The 18739-nt window shown below is 44.1% G+C and overlaps 2 protein-coding genes across 3 annotated transcripts in view; one reads left to right on the forward strand and one right to left on the reverse strand.

The window, feature by feature from the left end:
• The first annotated feature begins 387 nt into the window (after nt 1-387).
• adck5 (aarF domain containing kinase 5) lies at nt 388-13379 on the forward strand. Of its 2 annotated transcripts, XM_046834255.1 has the most exons (15): nt 388-545; nt 3311-3405; nt 3602-3751; nt 5139-5214; nt 5427-5627; nt 5730-5868; nt 6152-6267; nt 9657-9788; nt 10085-10168; nt 10245-10326; nt 10482-10560; nt 10680-10771; nt 10953-11205; nt 12750-12866; nt 13045-13379. In XM_046834255.1, exons 1-15 carry the CDS (start codon nt 531-533, stop codon nt 13145-13147), a joined length of 1734 nt encoding a protein of 577 aa, XP_046690211.1. In that variant the 5' UTR covers nt 388-530; the 3' UTR covers nt 13148-13379. The 2 variants fall into 2 exon arrangements, with proteins under 2 accessions (XP_046690211.1, XP_046690212.1); XM_046834256.1 differs by lacking the exon at nt 3311-3405 and having other exon boundaries at nt 412-545.
• A 1649-nt stretch (nt 13380-15028) lies between these two features.
• cpsf1 (cleavage and polyadenylation specific factor 1) overlaps nt 15029-18739 on the reverse strand; it is a 21222-nt gene continuing 17511 nt past the window's right edge. Inside the window, exons 33-38 of the mRNA XM_046834601.1 lie at nt 16721-16787; nt 16549-16596; nt 16084-16239; nt 15862-15991; nt 15315-15453; nt 15029-15191 (exon numbers count right to left, since the gene is read on the reverse strand). Coding sequence (XP_046690557.1) covers nt 15144-15191; nt 15315-15453; nt 15862-15991; nt 16084-16239; nt 16549-16596; nt 16721-16787 — 588 coding nt within the window. The 3' untranslated portion in view covers nt 15029-15143. The remainder of the gene's footprint in view (nt 15192-15314; nt 15454-15861; nt 15992-16083; nt 16240-16548; nt 16597-16720; nt 16788-18739) is intronic.

Consider the following 18739-nt stretch of genomic DNA (forward strand, 5'->3'; position numbering starts at 1 on the left):
AATTGAATATAATATAGTGTAGTATAGTAGAATAGAATATAGTGTAGTATAGTAGAATATAATAGAATAGAATATAGTGTAGTATAGTAGAATATAATTGAATATAATATAGTGTAGTATAGTAGAATAGAATATAGTGTAGTATAGTAGAATATAATATAATAGAATATAGTGTAGTATAGTAGAATATAATTGAATAGAATATAGTGTAGTATAGTATAGTAGAATAGAATAGAATAGAATAGAATAGAATAGAATAGAATAGAATTCGTTCTGTAATAGATTTAGTCTGTTGTAGTAAAGATGGCGGCGGTGGCGGTGATTTTAACTACAGCGAGTTTAAAACTCACAAAAGTAGAAAGCGCATGCGCGTCTATCCGTTCTGTACTTTTACGCGCTTAACTTCCGGTACACTTCCGCAAAGAGACCGTTTTATTCACAGGACACAGTATTTCAATACCCCCTGACAGCAGCAGTTCCACAGTGTGAAGTTTCTCCGGATTCAGGAGCTGATATTGGGGGAGTGGATCATGGCGGCGGAGACGGTATGTGTACAGAGACATCAGGGTCATGCTGGTTTCCTCCTTCTGTGTGTAGTGTGTGGAGCTGCGAGCTGGTGTTCAGGTCGCTAACTAACCGGTGTTCAGACTTGCTAGCTCTGTGTGTGTGTGTGTGTGTGTGTGTGTGTGTAAGAGTGAGAGTGAGAGAGAGAGAGAGAGAGAGAGAATAACTGACCTGTTCCCTTCTTTAATAAATTAGATATCACATTTGTACACCTGCACGTGTTTATTACAGTTCTGTTCCCTTCAGCAACACGTGACTGCATGATGATGATGATGATGATGATGAAGGCTCTGGTCAGTGTGGAGCTGTGAAATAATTAGAAGTAATTATACAATATTTAAAAAAACGTACAGATTTGTTTCATTATTCTATTGTCCTTGATGGCAGAGTGTAAGGGACCGTCTCAAAAGTACACAACCTACATTCCCCCTTCATCTTCTTCTTCTTCTTCTTCTTCTTCTTCTTCTTCTTTTGGCTTCTCCCTTTGGGAGTCTCCACAGCAGATCATCCGTCTCCATACCCCCCTGTCCTCTACATCTGCCTCTTTCACACCAACTACCTGCATGTCTTCTCTCACCACATCCATAAACCTTCTCCTTGGTCTTCCTCTTTTCCTCCTTCCTGGTGACTCCATCCTCAGCATTCTTCTACTGATATACCCCATGTATAGATACTGCTGTCACACTGTCCTCATACATGTCCTGCACCACCCTCACATACTTCTCTCTCACACCAGACTTCCTTATACAACACCACAACTCCTCTCTCCACCCTGTCGTACACTTTCTCTAAATCCACTGCAGGTCTGCACATCTCCCTTCTTCTTAAAGATCAGTACCAGCACACTCCTTCTCCATTCCTCAGGCATCTTCTCACCTTCCAAAATCCTGTTAAACAATCTGTTAAAAATCTCCACTGCATCTCTCCTAAACATCTCCATGCTTCTACCGATGTCATCTGGTCCAACTGACTTTCCACTCTTCATCCTCTTAATCGCTGCTCTCACTTCCTCCTTACTAATCCTATCCACTTCCTGCTTCACCATCTCCACACCATCCAACCTTCTCTCTCTCTGATTTTCCTCATTCATCAGCTGCTCAAAATCCTCCTCCACCTTCTCAACACACTCTCCTCACTAGTCAACACATTTCCATCTCCATCCTTTATTGCTCTAACTTGCAGCACATCCTTCCCAGCTCGGTTCCTCTGCCTGGACAATCGCTACAAATCCTTTTCTCCTTCCTCAGTGTCCAACTTCTCCTACAGCTCCTCATATGCCTTTTCCTTGGCTTTCACCACATCCCTCTTTACCTGCTGCTGCATCTCCTTGTACTCCTGCCTACTTTTCTCATCACTCTGTCGATCCCAATTCTGTTTCTCCTTCTGCTCTCCTGCACTTCTTCATTCCACCACCACGTCTCTTTGTCTTCTTTTCTATTTCCAGATGTTACACCAAGAACCTTTCTAGCTGTCTCCCTCATCACTTCTGCAGTAGTTCCACAATCATCCAGCACCTCTTCACCACCACCGAGCTCCTGTCTGACCTCTTTCCTGAACCTCACACTACACTCGTCCTCCTTCAGTTTCCACCATCTTATTCTTCTTTCAGTCCTCACACTCCTCCTCTTCTTCTTTACCTCCAAAACCATCCTACAGACCACCATCCGATGCTGTCTAGCTACACTGTCCCCTGCCAACACCTTACAGTCTCCAATCTCCTTCAGGTTGCATCTCCTACATAGAACATAGTCCACCTGTGTGCACCTTCCTCCACTCTTATACGTCACCCTATGATCCTCCTTCTTCTTAACGACCTACAATCCTAATATTAATAAATTAATGAATTTATAGTTATTACTTTATTATTTCTACTTTTACTATCTAGTGTGTTTATTTATTTATTTATTTATCTGAACTGATTAGAATTATACACAGTTATATTACAGATTATAAATATTAAATTCTAGTATAATTTTATTTTTATTATAGTTTTGTGAATCTCACTGTATAAAAATATCTGATTTATAATTTTTATATAATATAAGTTTTATAAATATTTAAAAATAAAATATTGATTTTAAACATGAATATAACTGTAGGTTTTAGTCAGTAATGAATTAAACAGACAAGAATATTATTTTAGATTTAAGAATATTTATTTATAGATTACTTTGTTAAAAAGTGTAAAAAGTTACTTTTATATTTAAATGTTATATTTTTTAAGGAAAATAAATATCGTTACTGTTTTTATGTGAATGTAATAAAGCTTGGACATTTGTACGCGGTTTAAAACAGATGCAGGTTGTGTGTTTGTTTGTGTGTTTGTTTGTTTGTTTGTTTGCATTGTGATTCGCTCGCCATCGTCTGTGAAGCAGAACACAACTCGTTTATGGAGCAATGTCCAGTGTACAGCGGAGAAAAAGGTTTTGAGTGTGATCACATCATACAGAGTTGAAAGGAAAGTTCAGAGCGATGTACTTGACCCGGACCCCGGGGCCCCATGCGTGTAAATAAAGGAGACATTTTGTTCCCTGATGAAAGTGTGGAGTCACGTCCTCGCGTTCTCGTGTCCTTGCGGCTCAACACACACCTTTCACACGCTGCTATTTTTAATTTTAGGACTTGAATTGACGTGTTTTTCTCTCAGAGCTTCACCAATACGGCCCTGAACTTCTTAACCCTGTTCTAACTGTGTGTGTGTGTGTGTGTGTGTGTGTGTGTGTGTGTGTGTGTGTGTGTGTTACAGTTACGGGTGTGTCGGCGTCACTTCGCTCTGCTGCAGAAATATTCGAATCTCACAAACACTCGAATGCTGCTGTACAAATCCTTCAGCACACAGAGGTGAGAGAGAGAGAGAGAGAGAGAGAGAGGTGGAGGTAGAGAGAGCAGACACATTTTTGTGGACAGACGGACAGTAAATTAGATGGACAGACAGACAGAAATAGATAGACAGATGGGCAGACCGAGAGAAGGGAGAAAGAGAATGACAGACGGACGTGTGATTAAAATCGCAGTGTGAATCTTGTTGTTTCTGTAGGAGTGGGCGGAGTCTTCGACCCCTGAGGAAGCTGCTGATTGGTGTGTCAGTGGGTGTTCCTGCGGTGGTGGGCGTGCACTACGCTCGCTCCGACCCCAGAGACAGGAGGAAGATGAGGATCTTGTTAGAGGGAACAGGACGCTTCTGCAGGTGAGGGTGGTGACAAACTCACACTTAAAAAGAGAATTTGTATTCTTTATCACCACTTTGTCTGTGTCAAGCTGCTTAGAGACCATGTTCAATATTACACACGCAGTACAAATAAACATGAATCGAATTAAATTAACAGAGTGGATCAGGGTTAAGATGTTATGGATCAGAGTGGGGTTCTGAATTAGTGTGTAAGTCAGAGTGGGGTTCTGGGTGAAGATGGAGTACCTAATCATGACAGTTGTGTGGGGGGTTTAGGGTGGAGTTGTGTTTGGGCGGAGGGGGGATAAGTCGTGAGTAGAGTTGTGTTTGGTGGGGTTGTGGATAGAGTAGTGGGTGCAGTCGTGGGTAGAGTTGTGTGGGTGGGTGGAGTAGTGGGAGGTTGTGGGTGGAGTTGTGGGGGTTGTGGGTTGGGTAGTGGGTAGAGTTGTGTGTGTGTGGGGTTGTGGGTAGAGTTGTGTGGGTGGAGTAGTGTGGGGGGTTGTGGGTTGGGTAGTGGGTAGAGTTGTGTGTGTGTGGGGGTGAGGCGGTTGTGGGTGGAGTTGTGTGTGGGGGTGGGGTTGTGGGTAGAGTTGTGTGTGGGTGGAGTAATGGGTGGAGTTGTGTGGATTGTGGGTAGAGGATGGAGTAGTGGGTGGAGTTGTGGGGGTTGTGGGTTGTTTAGTGGGTAGAGTTGTGTGTGGGGGTGGGGTTGTGGGTAGAGTTGTGTGGGGGTTGTGGGTAGAGTTGTGTGTGGGTGGAGTAATGGGTGGAGTTGTGTGGGTGTGGGTTGTGGGTAGAGTTGTGTGTGGGTGGAGTAATGGGTGGAGTAGTGGGTGGAGTTGTGTGGGAGGTTGTGGGTGGAGTTGTCAGGGGATTGTGGGTGGAGTTGTGTGGGGATTGTGGGTGGAGTTGTGAGGAGATTGTGGGTGGAGTTCTGTTGGGGTTGTGGGTGGAGTTGTGTGGCAGGTTGTGGGTGTGGATGGAGTAGTGGGTGTAGTTGTGTGGGGGTTGTGGGTGGAGTTGTGAGGGGATTGTGGGTGGAGTTGTGGGTAGAGTTGTGTGTGGGGGTGGGGTTGTGGGTAGAGTTGTGTGTGGGGTGTGGGTTGTGGGTAGAGTTGTGTGTGGGTGGAGTAATGGGTGGAGTTGTGTGTGGGTGGAGTAATGGGTGGAGTTGTGAGGGGATTGTGGGTGGAGTTGTGTGGGGATTGTGGGTGGAGTTGTGAGGAGATTGTGGGTGTGGATGGAGTAGTGGGTGGAGTTGTGAGGGGATTGTGGGTGGAGTTGTGTGGGGGGTTGTGGGTGGAGTTGTGAGGGGGATTGTGGGTGGAGTTCAGGGTCAATACAGACACTGGGAATATGGGGAATGAATGTGTATAAAATCTGATTCACGTGTGAATGATTTCAGATCTCTGTATGTCGGACTGCTGATCTCGGTGGATTATTGGTGGACGTCCAACGTGGTTCTGCGTGGCGTTGATGAAGTACGACCCAGATTCTATTCTCTGCTTTAATCATGTTCTTATATTCGTCTCTTTTCCCTGAGACTCTGCAGCCGTCTGAAAGTTAATTAGACTGGATGAATTTCGCCACACACACACACACACACACACAAACACACACAAACACACACTAGACTGCACAGTTTACCCTGATTGTGTTCCTGGTTGCACATTTAAAGCTTCTCCGTGTGCAGGAAAGGACCGAATTCGCGGCTGCCATGTCGGCGTGTCACCAGCGGGCGGCAGACAGCATAGTGGAGGGAGCAGTGAGGAACGGTGGAGTGTACATTAAATTGGGACAGGGCCTGTGCTCGTTTAACCACCTGCTCCCTCCGGAGTACATCCACACGCTGCAGGTCCTGGAGGATAAAGCGCTGAACCGCCGCTACAAAGAGGTGACGGGAATAATGTGTCCGGCGGGGAGCCGAGAGAATGAATACTATCCTCACTGACTGTGTGTGTGTGTGTGTGTGTGTGTGTGTGTGTGTGTGTTTCAGGTAGACGCTTTATTCCTGGAGGACTTCAACTCTACGCCCGATCAACTCTTTAAGACGTTTGAGTACGAGCCCGTAGCAGCTGCTAGTTTAGCGCAGGTGCACAAGGCAGAGCTGCATGACGGGACCCCTGTGGCTGTAAGGTGAGACGACCCACCATCTGATGATGATGGACTGTTAGAGCCAGAAAATGAGAATTAAACCAGGAATGGTTGTGTTCCAACCTTATCGTGTGTGTGTGTGTGGGTGGGTGGGGGTGTTGGGGTTATTAGGGGGATTTATTCAAATCTGGCAACACGATCACAAACATTTCCAGTCAACTTTCTATGAATGATTTAGGAATAAAAATGAGCGGGTTGGATTCCCTAAACATGTGTCATGTCTGGTCATGTGACAGCACTGTGATTTGCGGTTCTTCTGTATGCAGGTGCAGTATATAGACCTCCGAGATCGCTTCGATGGAGACATCAGGACGCTGGAGATCCTGCTGGATATAGTGAAGTTTATGCACCCGAGCTTCGGTTTCCGCTGGGTCCTAAAGGTCTGTGTGAGGTCACGACACGCACTGTTACGTGAGCACTCGCATCTAAACAACATAAGATGTCTTTCACTGTGTCCTCACTGTCCACCGAGACTGTACACACAGCGTAACACACAGCCTTAACACACACACACACACACCCGTAACACACACACACAGCCATAAAACACACATACAATCAGAATCAGAATCAGAATCAGGTTTATTGGCCAAGTGTGTTGACACACACAAGGAATTTGGTTCCAGCTGTTTGTTACTCTCAAAAGTACAGACATAAATAAAAACCTATACATGACAAAACAGACACAACAAGACAAAAACAGACTATACAAGACAATACAGACAATACAGACAATATGAGACAGTATAGACAGTGTGGGTAATAAATAGGGATACAGACCAGTAATGTACATAAAGTGTGGGAGTGCATGGTAGTGCAAATGACAGTATTGTGTGCCAGGTATGATGAGAGAGGTTACTATAAAACTTTGTACAGTATATAGAAGCAATAGTGTGTGCAACATATACAGATAATGTGATGAGTGACAGTTCTGTGCAGTACTCATAGATATGAGCATGGAATTTAATTATGGTCAGTTGTTAGTGAGGGTGATTGCTTGGGGAAAGAAACTGTTCCTGTGTCTGGCAGTCTTAGTGAACAAAGTTCTGTAGCGCCTGCCAGAAGGGAGGAGCTGAAAGATGTTGTGTCCAGGGTGTGAAGGGTCATTAATGATTTTTCCTGCCCGGTTTCTGGTTCTTGTATGGTACAAGTCCTGGAGAGTGGGCAGGGGGCACCAATGATTTTTCAGCTGTTTTAACAGTTTTCTGCAGTCTGTTTCTGTCCTGTTTTGTTGCTGCTCCAAACCAGATGGTGATTGATGAGCACAGGACAGATTCAATGACTGCAGTGTAGAACTGTATCAACAGCTCCTGTGGCAGACTGTACTTCCTTAATTGCCTTAGAAAGTACATCCTCTGCTGGGCCTTTTTCAGAATTGAGTTTATGTTTGATTCCCATTTCAGGTCTTGGGAAATGGTAGTGCCCAGAAACTTGAAGTTCTCCACAGGTGACACAGGAATGTTGGATATTGTGAGGGGGAGTAGTGTTGAAGGATGTTTCCTAAAGTCCACTATCATCTCCACAGTTTTGAGTGTGTTTAGCTCAAGGTTGTTCTGACTGCACCATAGCACCAGCTGCTTCACCTCCTGCTTATATGCAGACTCGTCACCATCTTGGATTAGTCCAATGAGCGTGGTGTCATCTGCAAATTTCAGGAGTTTGACAGTTGGGTCACTTGATATGCAGTCATTCGTATAAAGGGAGAATAGCAGTGGGGAAAGGACACACCCCTGAGGAGCACCAGTGCTGACTGTCTGAATACCGGAGGTAACACCTCCCAGTCTCACCTGTTGTTTCCTGCCTGTCAGGAAGCTGGTGATCCATTGACAGATGGCAGGGGGTATAGTAAGGTTTAGGAGTTTGAGTGGAGGATTCCCGGAATTATTGTATTGAAAGCCGAACTAAAGTCAACAAACAAAATCCGGGCATATGTTCCTGGGCAGTCAAGGTGTTGCAGAATGTAGTTTAGCCCCATGTTGACTGCGTCATCCACCGATCTGTTTGCTCGGTATGCAAACTGTAGGGGATCCAGCAGCTGTTCTGTCACCTTCTTTAGATGGGCCAATACCAGCTTTTCAAAGGTCTTCATGACGACAGATGTCAGAGCGACAGGCCTGTAGTCATTCAGTCCAGTAATGGAGGGTTTCTTGGGGACTGGGATGATTGTGGAGAGTTTAAAGCAGGAGGGACCTCACACAACTCCAGTGATCTGTTGAAGATAGAGGTGAAAATGGGAGCCAGTTGGTCAGCACATGCTTTGAGACAGGAGGGGGAGACACCGTCTGGGCCGGGAGCCTTCCTTGTCTTCTGTCTCTGAAAGAGCCGATACACATCCTTTTCACAAATCGTGAGCGCAACTTGAGTGCTGGAAGGAGTTGTAAGAGAGAAATCCAGAGGTGTGATGGGGCAGACATTGGGCTGGGTTGGATGAGAGGTGTGAAGATATTGTCCTCAAACCTGCAGTAGAAGGTGTTAAGGTCGTCAGCCAGGTCTTTGTTTGCTTCAGTGGGGAGGGGTGGTCTCCTGTAGTTTGTGATATTTTGCAGGCCTTTCCACACTGATGCAGGGTCGTTAGCTGAAAACCTGCTTTTCAGCTTTTCAGAGTAGCTTCTTTTGGCTATTCTGATCTCCTTTGTCAGTTGGTTCCTGGCCTGCTTGTACAGAGCTTTGTCCTCCCCTCTGTATGCATCTTCCTTGGCATGTCGAAGTTTTTTCAGTTTGGCTGTGAACCATGGCTTGTTGTTACTGAACTTGCAGAAGGTTTTGGTTGGCACACATGTCTTCACAAAAACTGATGTAGGATGTCACAGTGTCAGTCAGCTCATCCAGGCTGTCAGTTCCAGCCTCAAAGACACTCCAATCAGTGCACTCAAAGCAGTCTTGTAGTTCCTGCTTTGCCTCACTGGTCCATCTCTTCACTGTTTTGACTACAGGCTTAACAGATTTTAGTTTCTGCCTGTATGTTGGAATAAGATGAACCAAGCAGTGATCAGAGTTCCCTAAAGCTGCCCGGGGTACAGAGCGATACGAGTCCTTAAGAACGGTGTAGCAATGATCCAGTGTGTTTTTCCCTCTTGTCGGACAGTTAATATGTTGCCTGTATTTTGGAAGTTCTACTGTTAGTTTTGCTCTGTTAAAGTCTCCAAGGATAATAAAAAGAGAATCCGGATGTTTTTGCTCCAAGCCGGATATTTGGTTTGCCAGGTTTTGCAGTGCATCATTCACGTTGGCCTGAGGTGGGATGTAAACTCCGGTCAGAATGAATGAGGAAAATTCCCGCGGTGAGTAAAACGGTTTACAGTTTATTACCAGTGATTCCAAGTTTGGGCTGCAGTATTTATCCAGCACTGTGACATCTGTACACCAACGTTCGTTAATGTAGAAGCAGATTCCGCCGCCTTTCGTTTTGCCCGATAGCTCCGTTACGCGATCCGCTCGGTGTAAGTGAAAGCCCGAGAGAAGTAATCCGCTGTCCGGGATTGAGCGACTGAGCCAAGTTTCAGTAAAACAGAGAGCAGCGGAGCATGCAAAATCTTTGTTTGTTCCGTTAAGAAGAGTTAGTTCGTCCATTTTGTTCGGCAGTGAGCGGAGGTTCGCCAGGTGAATATACAAAGCCATAACACACACACGTAAGACACACACACACACCCATAAGACGCACACAAAGCCGTAACACACCCGAATGAACAGTTATCAGTAATGTTGGTGTGATATTGTCATATATTGACAGCAGTGTGTGTGTGTGTGTGTGTGTGTGTGTAACCTGCAGGACCTGAAGGGAACTCTGGCGCAGGAGCTGGATTTTGAGAACGAGGGCAGGAACTCTGAGCGCTGTGCCCAGGAACTAAAGCATTTCAAATTCATTGTCATACCAAAAGTGTTCTGGGAGCTGACCAGCAAGGTACTGAGATCACACACACACACACACACACACACACACACACTGTTACACACACTGTTCTACATTTGCTGTTACACACTCGCCATTACACACACTGTTATACATGCGCTGTTACACACAGACCATACGCTATTACACATACACTGTTACACACACAGTTGCATGCACAGTCATAACCCTAACCCACACTAACAAACGCTGTTACACACACACACAGTTACACACACTTTTATTACACATCATAACTCACACTGTTACACACACACACTAATCCTCAGCTCTGCTCCTAACACTAGCGCGTCCTCACGGCCGAGTTCTGCCATGGATGCAAGATCAACAACAGCGAGGAGATCAGGAGGCAGGGCCTGAGTTTAAAAGACGTGAGTAACACACACTTTTACTGCAGTCCATCATCATCATCATCATTAACAACATGTTTCTGCTGATGCTCCTCAGACTGCAGAGAAACTGATCAAGACTTTCGCCGAACAGATATTTTACACCGGATTTATACACGCAGACCCACATCCAGGAAACGGTAATGTGTGTGTGAGTGTGTGTGAGTGTGTGTGAGTGTGTGTGAGTGTGTGTGAGAGGAATGAATGTCCCCATAATAAAAGGAATAAAGAAACGAAGACAGTGGGGAGATTGTAATTGTGTGTGTGTGTGTGTGTGTGTGTGTGTGTGTTACAGTGTTAGTAAGAAGAGGTCCTGATAAAAAAGCTGAACTTGTTCTCTTAGATCATGGACTGTATGAACACCTCAGCAAAAGGTAACGCCCACAAGCTCATTAATATTCACAAGCAGCTCATGAATAATGAACACACTGCATTCAGCTCTACTGTTTTCTGTTGTTCCATTTAACGCTGTGCGTTTGCTGTGGTGTGTCAGAGACCGAGAAGCTCTGTGCCAGCTGTGGCGCTCCATCATCCTCCGAGACGAAGCCGCCATGAAGAAATCCTCCAATGACCTCGGGGTCAAAGGTCAGCTCAAATATTAGTACATTATTCCACAGAATGAAGTGTTTAATCATCCTGCTCCAAACGCTACAGACATTCAGGTTCAAATCCTGCAGAAGGATTCACCGGTTTCTTCCCCGGGGAACCCTCCAACACAGACAACGTTTCTATCCTCTACTAACGCCTCGTATCTCCATCACATCAGACTACTTCCTGTTCTGTGAGATGCTCCTCCAGCGTCCCATCAACATGCGCGAGTTGGGTCTGGGGAACATCCTGAGCCGCGAGGAGACGTCCTACATGCGCACCATGGCCGCTCAGCGCTTCGACAGCATCATGGAGGTGCTGAAAGCTCTGCCTCGACCCATGCTGCTCATCTTCCGCAACATCAACACCGTGCGCAGCATCAACGTAGCGCTGGGAGCTCCAGTAGATCGCTACGCCCTCATGGCCAAGAGGTCACAACAACTACACAAACTACATACAATAAATAATACAGTACACTACACAAACTTCACACTGTATACAGTACACTACACAAACTTCACACTGTATACAGTACACTATACAAACTACACACTATATACAGCACACTACACAAACTACACTACACAAACTTCACACTGTATACAGTACACTATACAAACTACACACTATATACAGCCCACTACACAAACTACACACTGTATACAGTACACTACACAAACTACACACTGTATACAGTACGCTACACAAACTGCACACTGTATACAGCACACTACAAAAACTACACACTGTATACAGTACACTAGACAAGCTACACTGTATACAGTACACTACACAAACTACACACTGTATACAGTACACTACACAAACTACACACTGTATACAGTACACTACACAAACTTCACACTGTATACAGTACACTATACAAACTACATACAATACATAATACAGTACACTATACAAACTACACACTATATACAGCACACTACACAAACTACACTACACAAACTTCACACTGTATACAGTACACTATACACACTACACACTGTATACAGTACACTATACAAACTACATACAATACATAATACAGTACACTATACAAACTACACACACTGTATACAGCACACTACAAACTTCACACTATACAGTACACTACACAAACTACACTGTATACAGCACACTACACAAACTACACACTATATACAGCCCATTACACAAACTACACACTGTATACAGTACACTACACAAACCACACACTGTATACAGTACACTATACAAACTACACACTATATACAGTACACTATACAAACTACACACTGTATACAGCACACTACAGAAACTACACACTGTATACAGTACACTACACAAACTTCACACTGTACAGTACACTATACAAACTACATACAATACATAATACAGTACACTATACAAACTACACACTGTATACAGTACACTACACAAACGTCACATTGTATACAGTACACTACACAAACTACACACTATATACAGCACACTACACAAACTACACTACACAAACTTCACACTGTATACAGTACACTATACAAACTACACACTATATACAGCACACTACACAAACTACACACTATATACAGTACACTACACAAACTACACTGTATACAGTACACTACACAAACTACACACTGTATACAGTACACTACACAAACTACACACTGTATACAGCACACTACACAAACTTCACACTATACAGTACACTACACAAACTTCACACTGTATACAGCACACTACACAAACTACACACTATATACAGCCCATTACACAAACTACACACTGTATACAGTACACTACACAAACTACACACTGTATACAGTACACTACACAAACTACACACTGTATACAGTACACTACACAAACTTCATATCATTTATAATACATTATTATAATACACTACACACTGAACCTGAACTTTTGAGGTTTGATAATGCCGACTTACTCTGTCGTGTGTGTGTGTGTGTGTGTGTGTGTGTGTGTGTGTCAGTGCTGTGCGAGGTTGGGGTAAAGCCAGAGCAGACGAGTCGAGGCTCCTGCCCCGGGCCACTCTGTTGCGCTGGATGTGGAGTTTCTGGGAAGATGTGAAGTTTGAATTTGCTTTAAGGTGAAGAAAGTTTAATAATTATACACTAAACCACCTGTAGACTTGAGGCCACACCCCCTGCCTGAGTCCTGTCATCTAATACTGTGATGTTATGGTGTGTGTGTGTGTGTGTGTGTGTGTGTGTGTGTGTGTGTGTGTGTGTGTGTGTGTGTGTGTGTGTGTGTGTGTGTGTTTTCAGGTCAGAGATGATGATGATGAGTTTCACTCGTGGTTTGCTGCAGCTTCTGTCCTACTGTGGTTTCATCTCCCTCAATCAGGAGATGTATCAGTACCTCAAATAGCCAAAGACTTTATTTACTTCTTGTGGAGCTTTTTTTTTATTTATTTTTTTTTATAAAGTTTCACTTCCTGTCTCCAGTTTTTCACATTAACTTTACTTAATCTAGTAGTTTAATGAATGAAGCCCAGTGCAGCACTGCAGGAGTTATTATAATACTGGAGAAACCATGATGTGGTGCTCAATCACAATATCTATCTAATGAAGAATAATAATAAGCTATAATTGTTTCTTTATAATTGTGTATATATATACACACACACACACACACACACACACACACACACACACACACACACACACACACATATATATATATATATATATATATATATATATATATATATATATATATATATATATATATATATATATATATATATATATATATATTCGGTTGTCAATCGATTACAATATTTGTGATTAATCACATGATTGTCATGAGGGAACTCGTGATTTAATCAGAAATAAATTGCACATTTTTATCTGTTCTAAATGTACCTTAAATTAATACTTTTCAAGTTTTTAATTAACGTGTACAGTACATGAATAATATGGACACTTTATGCAAATGTATGTTGACTATGGTTTTAATAACAACATTAAACATTTACAGGTATATTTAGTCTTCATGTTTTAAGTAATTCTGGTGTTTTAAATGACGTAAATCATCAGGACACAAAACGGAACTTTCACTATGTTTCCACACGGACGGTTTTAATTGCCGGATGTTGCATCATGGTGGTTTTTGGTGCTGATTTGAGACACGGCGCATCAGTAAAACAAATGTTTAGTGATTCAAAATTAGTTGGTTTTTTTTATATATCTGAGTAAAGAAAAGACGTCGTGAATAAACGTGTTGCGTTGAAGGTTTTAATTTTGCCTCACATTTTTAATAAAATAGTCAAACAGAAATGCTGCGTTAATACCGTTAATAAAATTTGTGCCGTTAAAGTGAATTTGCGTTAACGGCGTATTAACGCGCTCATTTGGATAGCCCTAATATATATATATATATATAATGTGTGTGTATGCATGTAATTCAATATAAATACACACAGCCTTGATCTTCAAATGGATCAGTCTGAGACAGACATCACTCCAAACGTCAGTGAGATGTTAGTCAGGAGACGCTGAAGACACAAAGACTCAAAAAATGTGCCTCTGGTTTAAAGAAACCGAAATTCTTTGCATTTGCAGAAACAAAACTGTGAACATGGTGAAGCACGATGGTGGTAACGTCACACTTGGACTGATTTTGAGTCCAAACCTGGTCTCAGTCGCTCATTCACTTGCATGACACTTTTTTCCTCTGATGTTTCCAGGGCACTTCAATCAAAAAGCGAATCTCAAAGGGTTTCACTCTTACGGTGAAAATTCTTGTGCAGTCACAACCTTTATATTTTTCCCTTTTGACTTTAGTATTATGGGATGTTCGACGCAGACCAAAAATCACAGCGTAATGCTACAGCACGTGGGAAAGTTCAGAGGGGGTACATACTTACGCACAGCATTTCTCTGACACATTATTTAGTATGACAGCTGGCGAGATCATCTGGATTCATCTGAAGATGATGTTCTTTGATTTTCAGTCCTGTCTTTTTTATCTGCACTGTGCAGTCAAAAGTTTGTGGACACCTGACCATTGGATCCTTCAGTCTCCATTCACTGTTATTATATGCCTCCACTCTTCTGGGAAGATGTTCCACTAGATCATGTGGAGATTCATTCAGACACAAGGGTGTTAGTAAAGTAACAGAAACACCACCTGTAGTGTCCTAATAATTCAACCCAATGAGCTCCAGTGAGGACACGCCCCCAGAAGGTGCCCCTCTGCCCCTCAAGAAGGCGTGTTACATTAGAAAATTGAAGTTCTGACTCCAGATTCTGAAAAATGTTTATTTTGCAAATTTTTCACGTACAAAATATTCTACAGAAGATCCTCTGACGTTTACTAAACACAAACACAAGCAGAAAGAAAAACGCTCTGGAATTATAACTCAGAAGTGAGCTGTGACTCGGTCGATCTCCAGCAGATCCTCCAGAATCTGCACAGAGAAACATCAAAAGAGGACGACATGGGGTTAAAACGTGTTAAAAGTGTGTGTGTGTGTGTGTGTGTGTGTGTGTGTGTGTGTGTGTGTGTGTGTGAATAAGAGATGGAAACTCACGATGTCGGCCGTGGTGCCGATCTTCTTAGCCAGCTCGCTGCGCTCCATGGTGCTCAGGTACAGGTATTTATTCAGAAGTTCTCCATCCAGGATGTTCCTCACGGCGTTCTGTAGGGTTCGCCGGTCAGTGTGCAGCATCCTAACACACACACACACACACACACACACACACACGTAGACTAGTTTATGAAGCTCACAGTGAGCAGGCAGAAGGCAGTAAGAAGTCTGGGGATAACGTGGAGGGAACCTGTGTGTGTGTGTATTAGTGAGTGTGAGTGTGTGCGTACAGAGTATTAGTGAGGGTGTGTGTGTATAGTGTATTAGTGAAGGTGTGTGTGAGTGAGTGTATAGTGCGAGTGTGAGCGTGTGTGTGTGTATAGTGTATTAGTGAGTGTGTGTGTGTGTGAGTGTGAGCATGTATGTATAGTGTATTAGTGAGTGTGTGTGTGTGTATAGTGTATTAGTGAGTGTGTGTTTGTGTATAGTGTATTAGTGAGGTGTGTTTGAGTGTATGTGTGTGCAAGTGTATTAGTGAGTGTGTGAGTACCTGAAGGCTTTGGGGTTGAGTCCCGCGTGGTGAGGCAGCATGGTGGTCAGTGCGTTCTGTAACATCAGTAATCTGCGGTAGGTTTTCTCCTGCATCGGCAATAACAATCCGATTCCTCCATCCAGAGTCGCTACAGAGAGGAAGAGAGAGTGGAGTTGTGTGTGTGTGTGTGTGTGTGTGTGTGTGTGTGTGTGTGTGCGTGTGTGTACGTGTGCGTCATACCGAACCAGGTGATGTGTTTATTGTCCCAGCTCAGAGCCTTTTTGCTGGCCAGATCCAGAACTCCACGACACGGCATCCTCCAGAACGTGTTCACGTGAGCGCCAACGTTAAAATCAGCTCTCCGTAACAAACGCAAGCCACCAAAGCTTTCCTTAGCTACACACACACACACACACACACACACACACACACAGGTTTAAGTAAAAAAATACATATTAAATGTAATATATGGATATAATTGAATGATATTTATTGAATAATGTAATATAATACTGGACTCTAATGTGGGGTCCTGCACATTATCTTTAAATGAATAAATGAATCACAGCACACACTGTATATGTGTTTTGCACACAAGCCGAATACGGTGCTTTAACAGTGTTGTGTGCTTGGACCCCTGTTAAAAGCACAGCGCCGCTCACGTGTGTAAACGACGAGGTGTTGACGTGATGAGTTCAGACATACCTTCTGGCAGGTACATGTAGACCAGCAGGTTCTTATCTCTGTCAGAAACTAGATTAAAAAAAAGACAAGTGAAAGGACACCATGTACACATTCCTCAGAAGTTAATATGACAGGATTAGTGAAGGTAGGAGGAGGACATGAGGACGTGAGGACGTGAGCTGCTGTGCCTTACCCAGGAAGCCAAGCTGGCCGTTGTCCACCATGAACTCGATGCTGTAGACCTCCAGGGGCTTTGCGTCCTGAACACAATGCCAGAGTTTCACTCACTTGGTACATAGGTCACTTTTAGAGAGTGTGTGTGTGTGTGTGTGTGTGTGTGTGTGTGTGTGTGTGTGTGTGTGATAAACGATTAATCAAAAGATTTTTTTTATGGATAATATAATATAAATTAAATTAAATTAAACTATTTCAAATAGTACTAAACTTTATTACAAAAATAAATCACAGTCCTGAAGCATTAAAAAGTGCTAAAATAAATATATATACAGTGGAACCCGGTTATCTCGCCCTCGGTTATCTCGACAACCCTATTAAGTCGACGTTTTTGAAGTGGAAACGCCAAATTCTCGCTTTTTCTACGCATTTTTTATCGGTTATGTCGACTATTTTTATGTCGCGGAACCCTGATATCTCGAGCACAAGGGGGGGAAAAATTAGAAATTTTAACGTCAGTTATGTGGATCGGCACTGTGCAGCCGCAGAAGAACTCGCGAAAGTGGCGGAAAAATCAAACCTTACAGCTGCTACAGGTGTTTGTATTGTATACTGGTGAATCTCTGCTGTTAGTAAGTGCACATATGCATTTTTTTGTTAAATGTTATGCGATGAACGGGAGCGCGCTCGGTAAGGAGCACGGCTCTCAGTAAGGAGCGACGCTACCGGTAAGGAGCACGGTCTCGGTAAGGAGCACGGCTCTCTCAGTAAGGAGCACGGTTTTCTCGGTAAGGAGCGCGGCTCTCTCAGTAAGGAGCGGCTCTCGGTAAGGAGCGACGCTACCGGTAAGGAACACGGCTCTCGGTAAGGAGCGACGCGCGCGCGCTCGGTAAGGAGCGCGGCTCTCTCGGTAAGGAGCGACGCGCGCGCTCGGTAAGGAGCACAGTTTTCTCGGTAAGGAGCACGGTTTTCTCGGTAAGGAACACGGCTCTCTCGGTAAGGAGCACGGTTTTCTCGGTAAGGAGCACGGTTTTCTCGGTAAGGAGCGACGCGCGCGCGCTCGGTAAGGAGCGCGGCTCTCTCGGTAAGGAGCACGGCTCTCTCGGTAAGGAGCACGGCTCTCTCGGTAAGGAGCACGGTTTTCTCGGTAAGGAGCACGGTTTTCTCGGTAAGGAGCACGGTTTTCTCGGTAAGGAACACGGCTCTCTCGGTAAGGAGCACGGTTTTCTCGGTAAGAGCACGGCTCTCGGTAAGGAGCACGGTTTTCTCGGTAAGGAACACGGCCTCTCGGTAAGGAGCACGGTTTTCTCGGTAAGGAGCACGGCTCTCTCGGTAAGGAGCACGGTTTTCTCGGTAAGGAGCACGGCTCTCTCGGTAAGGAGCACGGTTTTCTCGGTAAGGAGCACGGCTCGGTAAGGAGCGCGCTCTCTCGGTAAGGAGCACGGCTCTCGGTAAGGAGCACGGCCTCTCGGTAAGGAGCGGCTCTCTCGGTAAGGAGCACGCTCTCTCGGTAAGGAGCACGGCTCTCGGTAAGGAGTTGAAGCAGGGAGCTTCAGAGAAAGCGGCCGAGAAAGCACCTGCCACGCCCCCTTCACGTTCACGTTTGAGACTTTTCTGTCCCTCGTTTTTGGTTTCGGGTTCGGTTTTGGATCTTCCGGGGTTTTTTTCCGGCTTCGCGCCGTGCCGCCGGTTGCGGTATTTTTGAATTTCCCTATTTTTCCATTCACAAACTCTCTCTCTCTCTCTCTCTCTCTCCCCCTCTCTCCCCCTCAGCATCGTGGACGTAAGTTTTTCGGACACTTTGCTTTGTGTGTTTGTGCGGATTACTTCAGCCTGATGGTCATAAGTTTTCAGAAACTTAGTTACTGTTTATTTTTTATTTTTTCCACATGTGGACTAAATGTGAGACGCCACTGTGCAGCCGCTGTGTTTTTTTTTTTTTTTGAGTGATCTGTGTGTTTATAATGTTGGAGAATATAATAAAGGTTTGTATGGAGAATGGACGGTGGTTTGTATTGTATACTGGTAAATCTCTGCT

Source organism: Silurus meridionalis, chromosome 22, assembly GCF_014805685.1.
Source record: "Silurus meridionalis isolate SWU-2019-XX chromosome 22, ASM1480568v1, whole genome shotgun sequence".
In the NCBI taxonomy this organism is placed as follows: domain Eukaryota; kingdom Metazoa; phylum Chordata; class Actinopteri; order Siluriformes; family Siluridae; genus Silurus; species Silurus meridionalis.

Coding starts and splice junctions, on each gene's coding strand:
- adck5 (XM_046834255.1), top strand. Junction 3,752..5,138: donor GGAACAGGACGCTTCTGCAG/GTGAGGGTGGTG, acceptor GAATGATTTCAG/ATCTCTGTATGTCGGACTGC. Junction 10,561..10,679: donor TATGAACACCTCAGCAAAAG/GTAACGCCCACA, acceptor GTGGTGTGTCAG/AGACCGAGAAGCTCTGTGCC.